The sequence below is a fragment of the Empidonax traillii genome, unplaced genomic scaffold (assembly GCF_003031625.1).
Source record: "Empidonax traillii isolate 1590-97213 ecotype Southwest subspecies unplaced genomic scaffold, ASM303162v1 scaffold291:size1517763, whole genome shotgun sequence".
NCBI classification, from domain to species: Eukaryota; Metazoa; Chordata; class Aves; order Passeriformes; family Tyrannidae; genus Empidonax; species Empidonax traillii.
This window is the reverse complement of record NW_020955484.1, coordinates 43,834-56,178: the sequence shown is the minus strand read 5'-3', so window position 1 is coordinate 56,178 and position 12,345 is coordinate 43,834. Positions and strand designations below refer to the sequence as shown.

At 36.0% G+C, this 12,345-nt stretch overlaps 1 protein-coding gene across 1 annotated transcript in view; it reads right to left on the bottom strand.

Moving 5' to 3' along the window:
• Positions 1 to 12,345, bottom strand: part of MBOAT2 (membrane bound O-acyltransferase domain containing 2) — a 35,915-nt gene that overhangs the window by 9,174 nt on the left and 14,396 nt on the right. Inside the window, exons 4-8 of the mRNA XM_027890521.1 lie at positions 10,558 to 10,612; positions 9,575 to 9,758; positions 3,565 to 3,757; positions 534 to 637; positions 123 to 187 (exon numbers count right to left, since the gene is read on the bottom strand). Of these exons, the coding sequence (XP_027746322.1) occupies positions 123 to 187; positions 534 to 637; positions 3,565 to 3,757; positions 9,575 to 9,758; positions 10,558 to 10,612 (601 nt within the window). The remainder of the gene's footprint in view (positions 1 to 122; positions 188 to 533; positions 638 to 3,564; positions 3,758 to 9,574; positions 9,759 to 10,557; positions 10,613 to 12,345) is intronic.

Genomic DNA, 12,345 nt, shown 5'->3' with positions numbered 1-12,345 from the left:
GTGGAGTTGCTAAACAACTGATGTTTTGCGGGGGTTTTAGCTTTAAATGTTATATCATCTGCAAAGAAATATTTATCTAAGAAACTTCAGTGGAGGAAAGCTTTCCTTTAAGAAATAAATACCTTTTGAGCCAAAGAGCTGTTTGGATATTCCAGTTGTCAAGAAACATCTTGAAACTTGTGGAAAACTGTGAAGTAAAACAAATTAATTATTTCTATAATTGTGAATTGTTATAAAGTGTTTCAAAATTGTCATGTATAAATTATAAACCCTCCCCCACCAATCTTGTGATGAGTTGAATAAGTTATTTGCTCAACTACTTATAACCACAAAATATTTTGGAAGTCAACTGACAAGTAGAACATGTTCAAAACAGAATATTTTCCATCCTTTCCTAAGGGTGTGAACACATCATTTCTGACTTGAAACATATTCACTACCTTAAGGAACAAAATGCATAGGGAAAGTTACTGAAATTACAAATAGCTACCTACAGGGGCATGTGGGTTTTTTTGAAAGAGCTAGAAACAAACCTCTATTTGTTGGATTCTCAGATTTGATATTAGATCCCAACGTGTAACTCCATTTTTGTCATAGCCTCTAAAACCAAACCCTGCTGCATTATTAATTGCATCTGCTGCAACGAAACAAAAAGAAAAAAATTAATTATAAACTGGTTGTATTACAAATTGTACATCACACAGCATGTAGCTTGTTGAAAATATTTATCGCACCTTAAAGGCTACATTTATTTTTTCTTTTAAATACCGAGGATCACTTGAACAAACAGAAAACAATCCAAGCAACACACTGGATTTCAATTCAAAAACTTGTACAACAGCATAAGAATGAAAGGTAGCACTATCTACCTCACAGTACACATGTTCCCTCTCTCTCACAGCACCTTCTTAGACTTGCTTGAGCAATCTGACAGAAAAACAAACTCAATAAGATGCATCAAGACTACGGAACAGTGGCTGGTTGTAATGCTTTGAGACAGCAGCTCTATGCTCAGATGCACGTCTTTGGTCTTCATTATGCAGCACCAGCAATGTTTAATGCACAAAGATAAAACAGCACAATTCCCTTCAAGCAGGTGCACATTCACAGCACCCCACACAGAGCAGTGCAAGCCTAACAAAAGAAAACAGTAATATTCTAAGTGATGCAGAATTTGTCAAACTTCCACTAATGGCACAAGGCACCTGTTAACACCTCTGAATGTAAAGATCAGATAGTTCAAAGCAAACAATATTTTTCCCTAGGAGAAAAAGCGCTGCTGTCATCTGGACTATGCAGGAAAATCCAAGGGATCTCTGCTGCCGGCCACTTTCGGTCATTACTTTTGCCTGAGCTTTGTTAGCTCAGACACTGATTTCCTCAGCTGTTCAAATTAGGATGGCCACATACAAGGAAATGAGATTTTTTTTTCCCCAAGTATTTTGTCCGTTGAACCAGGCTCTTGGTGGAATACATCCAAACATGAACACACATCCATGAGGAATAAACACAACCACGTATACACTTATGTGATAACTAAGGGACCATGGGCAGAATGATGCCAGCCCTTCTCCCATGGCAGAAGAGTCCTGAGGAACTGGAATTAAGGTAGGCCAAAGGCTCTGCAGAAGCCATAGAGTCTTCTAGTTATAGGGCATGAGCCCTCTGTTAAACCAGAATTCATCTAAAGCACTGTAATTAGATCGTGACCTTTTCAATTACAGCCAGCAACATGGGAGATACTGCACAGTTCTTACTACCATATCGAGAAGAATTTACTTCATAGAATAGTGACATGTGAGAAAAAATTGTATTTTTTATAATTTCCTTTCTTCTCAAAGACTTTTTGAAGGTATTAAGGTAGTATATTTGGAAAGTACAAGAAGCAATTGACTCAAACACATAAGCAGTGCCTTTCCTGAAGTTTAGTTTTTCCAGTTATCCACCAGTTTGGAAGAGGGCTTTGTGATGTTTCATTGAATATAGGGTGATTTATAATATTTTTATTTTCTTGTGAAAAATTTTTTTTCTAAAAAAACATCTTTGAAAGTAACAAAATCTAATGCTTTTGTTCTGATCTGATGTCACTGATGTCAACTTCAAATATTAGGCAGTGGTTTTATGCTCAATTAGATAGCTGAAGACACAAACTCCATATTCTTTTGCTAGCTAGAGTACGAAGACTATAGCTAGAGTAACTGCTCATTTTACTTACTACCATTTTAGTGAGTATTTTTTTAAAATAATTCATTTCATTAACAATTTTTTTTTCTGAAGCGCTGTACAACTCAACAGCATAATATCCAGTAAAACTGCTAAAGGCCCCTCACATTCTCCTCCTACCATTATAAGTTTAGATGAGGCAAAGTGGAAGGAAGAAGGTTAAAAAAAAGCTATTTAGCAAAACTAAAAGCACAGAGTTGGCATAATTTGTTTTTGTTGGTATTTTACCAAAGGAGTGCTAGCTCTGTACTGTTAGCAAGTGCATAAGGACAAGTCCATCTGAAGTATTAAAGGAAAAGTCCCACCAACTAAGATTATTCATTTTTCAGATGACTCCTATTTACAGTTGATGATATGGGTGCATAAGACCACAATATTTGAAATTATTTCATTCCACAACAAGCCCCAGAATTACTATATCCAGACAAGCTGAAAGCGTTTCATTCATTGACCAGGAATGAAACCAGCAGCTGTAAATGAGTCATGCTGCTCTGCTACACCAAAGCTTTCTTTAGTGCATTGTTCCCACAGATTCTCTCTCAAAAGAATTATGAAACAAATATGTAAAACTGGAGAGGAGGAGGAAGCTGATGAAATCTGTTGTGAGAGCCGCTTCCAAGATGTATGTGTTGTTGTTGTTGTTGTTGTATTTGTTGTTTTTTTCAAATAACATTAAGTGAAACGCAAAATGTTCTTTAAACTATATAATTTATTAAAGTGTTTAAATCAGTTACTAAGAATGTTTTCCCAACCATCATCCAAACTTTTAGTAAACAAAGACTAAAACTGAAGTGTCATCCATCAAATTCTGAAAATAGTACAGCAGATGCCACCTACTATTAGCAACAGTACAATACATCTGAATTTCAATGTATTAATTTTCATTCATGCTTGAGTAACACCAAGCAAATTACTAACCACAAAAAATAACTTTGCAGATATGCCAAAAATCAAGGTATCAAAATAAATTAAAATAAATTAAAAAAAGTTTGTACATCAGACTAGATTTACTCTTTTTTTATTATGATTATTACTTTTTAAATTAAAAACCACTCTCCAAAATTCCTTAAGTTTCACTCCGACTTCTAAAGGAGACTGTGATCTCACTGCAACACTGTCACAACACTGTGCTTACATTTCTGGTAACTTTTGTTTCCCAAAGAGAGAGACACAATTCAGTGTACTCGGCCAATACCTCGGAATACTTAAATGCGATCAGGTTTTCCTGAGGCCTCAAGAGGGCACTGCCACTTTTTAATAAATGCTTAAGTGTGCAGCATCTCAAATGAAACCCAACACGTGCCCTTTCTGTTATTACTATATTTTTAAATATATACTTACCTAAAGTCCATGCAAAATAATATTTGGGTCTGGCAGCCATAAGAGACACGTACAGGTAGAAAAACCTTACAGGCCATGACGCTGTGGCTCTGAAGTTCTCATCAATGTTGTATTCCACTGGCAAAGTTTTTGTAATAGTCATGTGGAAGAGTAGGGACAGTCCACAGATCAAGAGTTTCTGTGCCACAGCTATCTGAAAGTTTAAGATGGGAGAATTTGTAAGCTTCATTTTTTAATCTTCTGGAAACATAGGAATGTTAAAACCTTCCTTCCCTACGCAGATATAAATGTATATCAATTTTGCAGTAATGTAAACTACCAACTTTAAAATAGTTGGTAACATTTTATACAGATTCAAGGAATATTGTTGCATTGATCAAGTTGTGAGCACCCCTTCTCCTGCCAAACACAACAAATCCAGTCTGACTACAGTAAGCCCCTAAAACCCCTTCAAGAATGGGAACACCTTTTGCAGCTCCATTTTTTTTTCTTATTTCATTGTCAAATTAATGAAGCAAGTAAATTGTTAAGACATCATAACACAAAACATGTAATCTTAGAGTACAACTACTGTAGAGATTCCAAAACAATGGCAAAGCTTCAGTTTATTTTCAGTAATCTTTGGCATAATGAGGTGTTCAATTGCTGCCCAACTTAACATATCAATCATCTCTGTTAGATTATTACAGTATCTAAATGCTAAACCCACTAAAATATTGAAATAATTTATCAATTTTCAGCCAAATTACCAGTTTTATATAGATCTGTCTTCCCAGCTAGAGTGATCAAGCTACAAGGGGACAAATAATATGCTCACAGATGTGTAAAATTATGTTATTCAGGTCGGATCTACTCAGATTTTCTCAAAACTCAGCTTTGCTATAACCACCACAGTAAAGCATCAGGATTATTTTTAGGAAACATTTCTATGGTTCTGTTATAAAACACAATGAGAAATAATGTCAGCTACTGACTGCTCTAAATCACTATCTGATCCACACCCCAAGGATAGATACTTTAGAAGCTTTCACAGAACATGGTAACACACTAAACCAAGCACCACAGTTTGAGAGCTGGTTCATTAAAATGTATTTTTGAAGTTTTTATTTTAAGTGATCTCAATATTTAAAAATTACAGTTTTAATTTACATTAAAATTCTACAGAAACTACACTTGACAAGAAAACAGTCACTTTTTCTTTGAAGCATCAGAACAAAAAGATAATCAGAATCCTTTTTCTGTCCATGCTGCTTCCAGTATACCTGCTCAAGCTTTTAAAGATAACATTCTGCTTCACTGAGAGTTCAGCTTCACATATCTAGTTCCAAAATAAAGGATAATTCTGTTCCATGATACAGAATGGAGCATTAAACATCCCACTGAAAACACAGACTTTGGTGAGACACACAGTATCAAAGATTCACCCAGTCACACAGATGTAAGAGGTGGAACAACCTGATAAAAAATTAGACTTGGAAAAGCTGTAAAATTGTGGGAGTATTTATGAATATTGCATGTCAGAAGATATTTCAGAGAGGATCAGAAATCACAGCTGTTAAAAAAAACACAGCTGGAATATTCAGGAGGCAACTACTGACTAATGGCTAAAACTGGTGTGTAATTATTTGCTTCTACTTGCTTTCTAATAAACCTCATTTGAATACGTTACTACAAGAGTTCAAAATGAAGGGCATTAACTTTCTAAAAGTGGTCATTGCTTATTCTAGAACTATCATTCCACCTCTCTCTTGCTAGAGGAGAAGGAAAGTTGGCTTAACTTTTTCAGGAATTGAAATAGAAATTAATGTTAAAAAAATCAGCGTTAATAATGTTAATAATCAGTTAATAATAACACTAATGAATCTTGAATTCTGGTATGCAGTATCTGATAAATGCAAGAGTTTGATGTTTGTAAATACCAAAAGGAATCACCCCAAAGTTCTGAAGATAGCTGCAGGGATTTAACTTCAAAGTCTAAGCCACAATTACAAGTCATGTTCAACTTCACATGAGAAACAATATTTATAAGCCGGTAACATTAACACTCAAAATATAAGCATGAATATGTAAAACAGGTGTTTTCCATCTGAAGATCACCATAAAGTCTAAAAAACTGTTTTGGCAACTTATAAGTAATGTTATGTCTGTTTAAAGACCTGCTTTTGCCACTGCAACTATTTACCAATTTTTCTACTAGTAAATAGAAATCATTAATCTGCCCATTCATCCAGAAATCTGTTTAATACCTCTCTGAAGGTTATTAACTAAACTGTGGAGTGCGAACCCTTCTTTTAAGGTTTGGTTTCAGCAAAATTTACCTGAAGAAAAAACAATGAACTCATATGGGACTCTGTCACAAATTAAACTTTTTTTTTTTTTTTTTTAATTATACTACTTCACTCAATAATTATAAATCCCAGCCTGCTGATATCACTTAAGAGGAATCAGTATCAGGGATATCAGTGTCCTTAGAACACTGTGATGGAGATAAATATCTTGCAGCTTCCACCCTGGTTTAAGCCGAATTTTTGAAGGACAAACCAAACAGGCTGCAATGCAAAGCACCAGTCCTGCCCTGCCTCCATTCCTTGGCTCCAGGTTTGGCTCTTGTTCCTTATAATGAGACACATTAGAGAAACAAATCAGATGAAAACCTAAGTTCTTGGCATTTTGTTTGGTTTTTTTTTATTTGGTTGTTGTTGGGACCTTTAGGGAGTTTGGAGGTGTTTTGTTGTTTGGTGTTTTTTGGTGAGGGTTTTTTTGTTTGGTTGGTTTTTAATGGCAAGTGAGAGGCCAGATCAAATGATCTGAACCAGCCCACAACACTGTGCACTGACACCAATATAACCCTACAGTTCAATTACCTGTAGAAATGCATTTGGAAAAACATTAATTCACTTCCTCTCACTTAATTAACCAGGTTATTAACAAAAGCTTCTTTGCCAAGGCATAAATAGGCGATCCCTGGATTGCACGTTCACAGGATTATTGGTCAGTTTTTACAAGGATGAAATAACCTGAAGTTTAATTTTATGCGCTCTTTAAAGTTTTCAACATACTCAAATAACTGTTCTGGTAAGGAATTAAAAGACCATAAGCTGCAGGATAGCTTTGATCAGACATGAATTAGGATATACAAATTATTTTACAACAAAAAGGTAGAAATTCCTGGCTCATTTAATTTTGGTGAACAACTGGGCATACCTGTACAAAAATACCAAATATGGTTAACACTGAGAAGGGGAAAAGGTACTTAGGCTAGAAAACAGTGCCAGGACAAAATTAAATGTGCATAAATTAGATGGGAATATAATTAGGTTGAAAACTAGATACCTAATTTGAGAAAGGAGTTCAGGAACAGCTTTTTAATGGAAGAAATAAAGCTACAACACTCACAGAGCTCAGGAATTTTAGAAATACACTATCATATATAATGTATAGAAAAACATGTATCATATATAAAAACAGATACAAAAAGGTAGAGAGGAATCTTTGAAAATTTTATTTGAATGAACTTCTTGCCTTATAAAGAATCAACAAGAAGCTCAGTGTAATATTGAACTATATTAAAGCACATGACGTGGGGGAGGTTGGTACTTCAGATAAAAATTATAGGTAATTAAGCAAGAACTTTATAACCTGTAGGGAGAGTCTGCACAATAAGCAAAAAAGCAGATATCTGCTGAAAGGAATCTAAGGGTAGCCATAATAAAAAGAAACTTACAAAGACAGATATTAATTTCTGAGAGTTGACACCACTTTGAGCACCAACAACTGATAGCTTGCAAAAAGGCACAATAGGAGGGATATAAGAAGTAAGTTTTAATATGGTGACTTGATTCATTTAACATGCAATGAACACAGCAAAAATACTAAACCAAGTTAACATCATGCAGTTAACACACATTACAGAGGAGGAGGCTGGAATGAACTACTTTGGTTATGTAATTATATTTAACAAAAAATCAAACTTACTGTAACTCAGCTCAAGGATCTTTTTTTTTTTAAATTTACTACATTAACATTTGCTGATCCCCAATAAAATTTGTTTGTTTGTTTGTTTTTTTAAGTTACCTAACAATTTATTCTTCTTGAAATAATAACATGAGAATCAGGGAACAAATTTAAAGTATTTATACGAAGTTAATGGTATTTAAACATTCTTCTACAACAAGACAATGAATATTTTATTTGATGCAGCAAATGCAGTGAAATGGTATCATTCATATTCCTCCAAAGCACACAATACTCACTGGTGTTATAACTTGCAGCCAAATTTCTCTAACACCACTTGGGAGATAGAGTATCAAGAGCATAAACAGCTTCTCTTTGTTTTCATGTCAAAAGCTAATGCAGCATAAATTGCAAAAAGTTTCAAGCATCTTAAGAGCAATTCTTTTTAAGGAAAACTGCTTACCTGAAAGAAGAAGCCATCATAGGTTTACATTTATTTCTATTGACTTTCTCCAGATTGCTAGCAAGATTATGTGATAAAAAGCCAGGAAGTCCTATCAGGCAATCAGTAAATGCATGTCCAGAAAGTACCGATAGGGGCAGATTTGGTTTAATTCCATATATTTGCAATAATTTTACTACATAACACTTTTCTGCAGAAATAGGATTTTAGTACACGGACTTTGCTGAGCCAAAACAACATTTAGAAACAAAAGAAGTGTCTGTAATTTTGTCAGTACAACACATCCATGCAGAGTATGGACCACGTGGTACCAATCTTTGCAAGGAATTCTCCCCATCTTTCACCCTTCCCAGCGACTCTCTCCACAGCACACTCGTGTGAGCTCATGTGCTTTGTCAACGGTTTGAAGTGTTACCATCCTCCAGCCACTCGTTTACATTCCTGTGGTACAAGTTACTGCAGTCATACCAGATGGTTAGAATGGAACTACAAAGAATCCTCATCTACTCTGAAAGGATGGAAGTGGTTGGAGATGCCACAACCGATAGGGAAGCACTCCCTGTGGGCCCAGCTGTGGGACGTAATCTCTAGATGGTAGGATGAGAAAAGCGGGTACGTGTGGGAATGCCTTCATCTGCTCCAGCAACAATTGGTGATCCACAAGATAAGAACAACATGGGTAACTGGCACTGGAATTAGCAGGAGCCATCTATCTGAAGTGTTCCAGCTGCCCCCACGATAATTCTGCTTCTTGTGTGTTTAATAATTATCTCAGGCACACACAAATGTACGTCTGATACACTTCTGTTTAGGAGAATATTAAAAGAGTGAAAAGATAATATCCAGGACTCTGATCATTAAACTAATTAGACTGTATTTTAAAAGTAACAAGTTTTGTGAACTTTTGATTTTAATTCAGGTCATACAATCTCTCTTAGAAGGCATGATCAACTGGACTATCTTATTTATGCATTTAGCCTCTTTTTCAGTAAAGGAACAAAGAGAAAAAAAGAATTAGGTGGCTTAGAATATTATTCATAGTGTTATGGCTAGTACATCTTTTACTACACCTTCAATATCTCTCTACCTGATTCAAAGCCTGAAAAATGAAACTATTTCTATGACTGTTTTTTAATTTGTTACATATGACTGTTTTCTACTTGCTGCAAATAAACATTAAAAAACAACATAATTTGAGAACATTCATGAAACCTCGCTGGAACTTTTAAGTCTCATCAGTTTTCAAATAACAAACTGTGTACTTTCTCCTTTCCAGGACTCTTTTTATGCACAGTATATGCTTTGAAGGAAAAATGCATGAACTGTTTTAATTTAAAGATGGCTTTTTACCATATAACCTTGTTAGGAAGCTCCAATTTAATCTGCTTCTATCCACAAGATCCAGTCTGGAAACCATGGAGAAAACCTGCCTTAAAAAAATAAGCATATAACTTTTTGAGCAGGGAAGTATTCTGTTGATGAATGAACTCCAGATAAAGCTCAGAAGATATGCCTGTAAATGAAGAATGCAAACCAAGCTTTTCATGCAATGATTACGTAAAGCATCAGCACTGCAAGAGTCATACATCTTACATTTGGGGAAGGATCCGTTTGTTCATATTTTGTATCTTCCTTCCCATTTGCTTCAGACTGTTGCAGTTGGTATGATCTGCCTTCAATGAAAGTAATATAGTCTTTGTAAGAGCATAACGGGCCTGCCAGGATACCCATGAAATTACAGTTGTAACTTAAATACTCCAGTAGACTTGGCATGCGTCTGTAATTCAAAGACAAGCAACTCGTGAGATGGGATGTGTAGTTCTACAGAATTTCCACAGTAGGAAAAGTCATACTCCATGTTATCTCTTACTCTGACTGCAATAAAAATCACATGTACAAAAGCAATTTATGTGTCCTCTCTAATCACAGGTTGAAACACTCTACACATAGAATTTCTTTCCAATCCATACTGAGCATTTTCAGACAGACCTCCTGAACTCTGACCCTCTCCTTGCCCAGCAGAGGTGTTTGACTGAAGCTGAGCCTGGGGAAGGAAAGGGAAGGCTGTTTCTCTGTTTGTTCAACTGTATTAAGTTCTCTATTTTTCCCTCAACAGTTGAATCAATAAACAGAGCCTTGTGTTAACTGGCAATAATTTCAATTAAAGCAAATGTCTCAAATCAAGCCTCTCTTGCCCAAGACAACACACTATTTTCAAGTCTCCTGAATAAAGAAAGGAGAAAGTTAAATACTGAAGAACAGAATTAACTAAGCCTATTCCTTCACCAGCTACTTCTTATATGTACTAACAGTTAACCAGTCTCCTGTCTGATATGGCATTAATTTGTATACACTGCATAGAACTCATAACGCTTTTCCTAAATAAGTACAAAACCTACTTCTAGTGATATTCTTCAGAAGAACATATGTACAAATTAAGCTACAAATATAAAAAGCATGGATCTGTTTTACGTGAGCTTGTAAGCTCTCTGTCTTGAATGTGAACTGTAGAAACTGCACAGAGCATTAACAAAGCACACAAATCAGCCCCAAAGCAGAAATGTCTGAAAGCCTACCTTACAGCTAAACACCTCTGTGATGGAGTCAAGTCTTCATTTTTCCGAAACATTCCTAGGGAAGAGGACAGGAAAAAGAAAATATAAAGAAAAGCTAAACCCCTACACTGTTTCTTTATTCAGTAGAGCAAGCCTCATGCTGCAATGTAATTTCTTAACCCCTCAAGCAGTTTCAGAGGTATTATGTCACATAACATTTTTGCTGGAGTTGGATCAAACAATTCTTACTGTTGATAGAATTACAAACTTTTGTATCTTCAGTTACATCCAACAGTGCCTAAACCTGAAATCACATGGATTTCAGGCAAGCATTAAGACAACTTGTGGTAAGTGTTGACAAAAAACAATTTTCCTACACTGGTTAAGACTTCAAAGTCTGCAGGTTTTAAAACTTTATTCTCAGTCCTGGACACTGGAGAAGCCCTAAAACCCTTTCAACAGGGCAGCAACCCAGGGATATTACATTAGTCATTACAATTTTGATGTGTAGAATGAACACGGTCCATGACAGATTTCAGCAATTCTAAACTTATAGACCTGGAGAGTACCTTTGCTCTGCAAGTAAGTATTGTGCCCAAGGTCCAGTGAAGCAGGCAAGAAGACCTAACCCCTGCTAGCAGAAGGGGGCAGGCCAAGTCTAAGTTCAGAAGCAAGACTCAAATTGCCTTCTTGCCATATGAGGATCTTTCTGAAATGCTAGTGACCTACCCCTGAAAAATAGTCTTCAAAATCTGTATTCCCATAAAAGAGAAAAGTAAAAAATATTATTTTTAACACTTTAAATTATTATGAAATATTCTAATTCAGAGGCACAAAAAGGAAGAGCTCCCTCCTTCAGACAGCCTTGGTTTATACCAGCCAGCACCGCCTGCCAAAATGACCCCTTCAGCTCTTCCTGGTGCCTCTCCAGTGGCTCAGACATTTCCACGTGCAGCCATTCCCTGCTGTTCACATTTACAATTTCTCTTTGCCACTAAAAACTTCATTTTTATGCACATAGCTTCCTAAAGGAAACGAAGCCTACAAAATCCCACTTCAACTATCTTCCTCCATAGCAGTGCTCAAACCCAACAGCCAAATTCCAAACGAGTTTGATGAGAGTAGACAAAATATAGATATGAAATCCCAATGTGCTTTATGAAAATAGGTGTTTCTAAAGAAGATCCTCCTCCTCTCACCGAAAGGTTGCCTTTGACCCCACCCCTCAATTCCAATAAATCCACAGAGGGGAGCCCTTATACTTGATCCAAGCATAAGGAAAGTTTCAACTGGAGCCAACTTCTTTTTTAGATATCAAACTCAGTCAGACTTATGACAAAAAAAGATTGAGGGCTGGGGAGAAATAAAACCTAATTTAATTCTGTGACTCATGGAAACACTTGTTATCTAAAGACAAGATAACTATTGCCTCAGTGTGACTCCAGTGTGATCATGACCTATACACGCAACTTCAAAACCACACTTCTAGTCTTCAACAAAGCCAAGAATACAGAGGGGTTAGCAAATTGCCATCTCCTCTCTTTCAGTATGACCTGTAAAAATGCCTTCCTTGCTCCTGATCCTTCACAGTGGAAAGTTACCCTCATCCACACTGGCTCAAGATTGAGTTCAGTAAGTAACTGAAGAACAAAGCACCATCCCCTAACTTCATGCAGGTACCTTCTCAACTTCATTGTTACATTTTCACATCTTCTCGGTGCTATAGCAAAGATTTCTGTGCTGATAAAGGTACTGAATAAAAAATGTCAAGCGTTTTGAAAGACTGTGTAACCTTTAAGGCCATAAAGA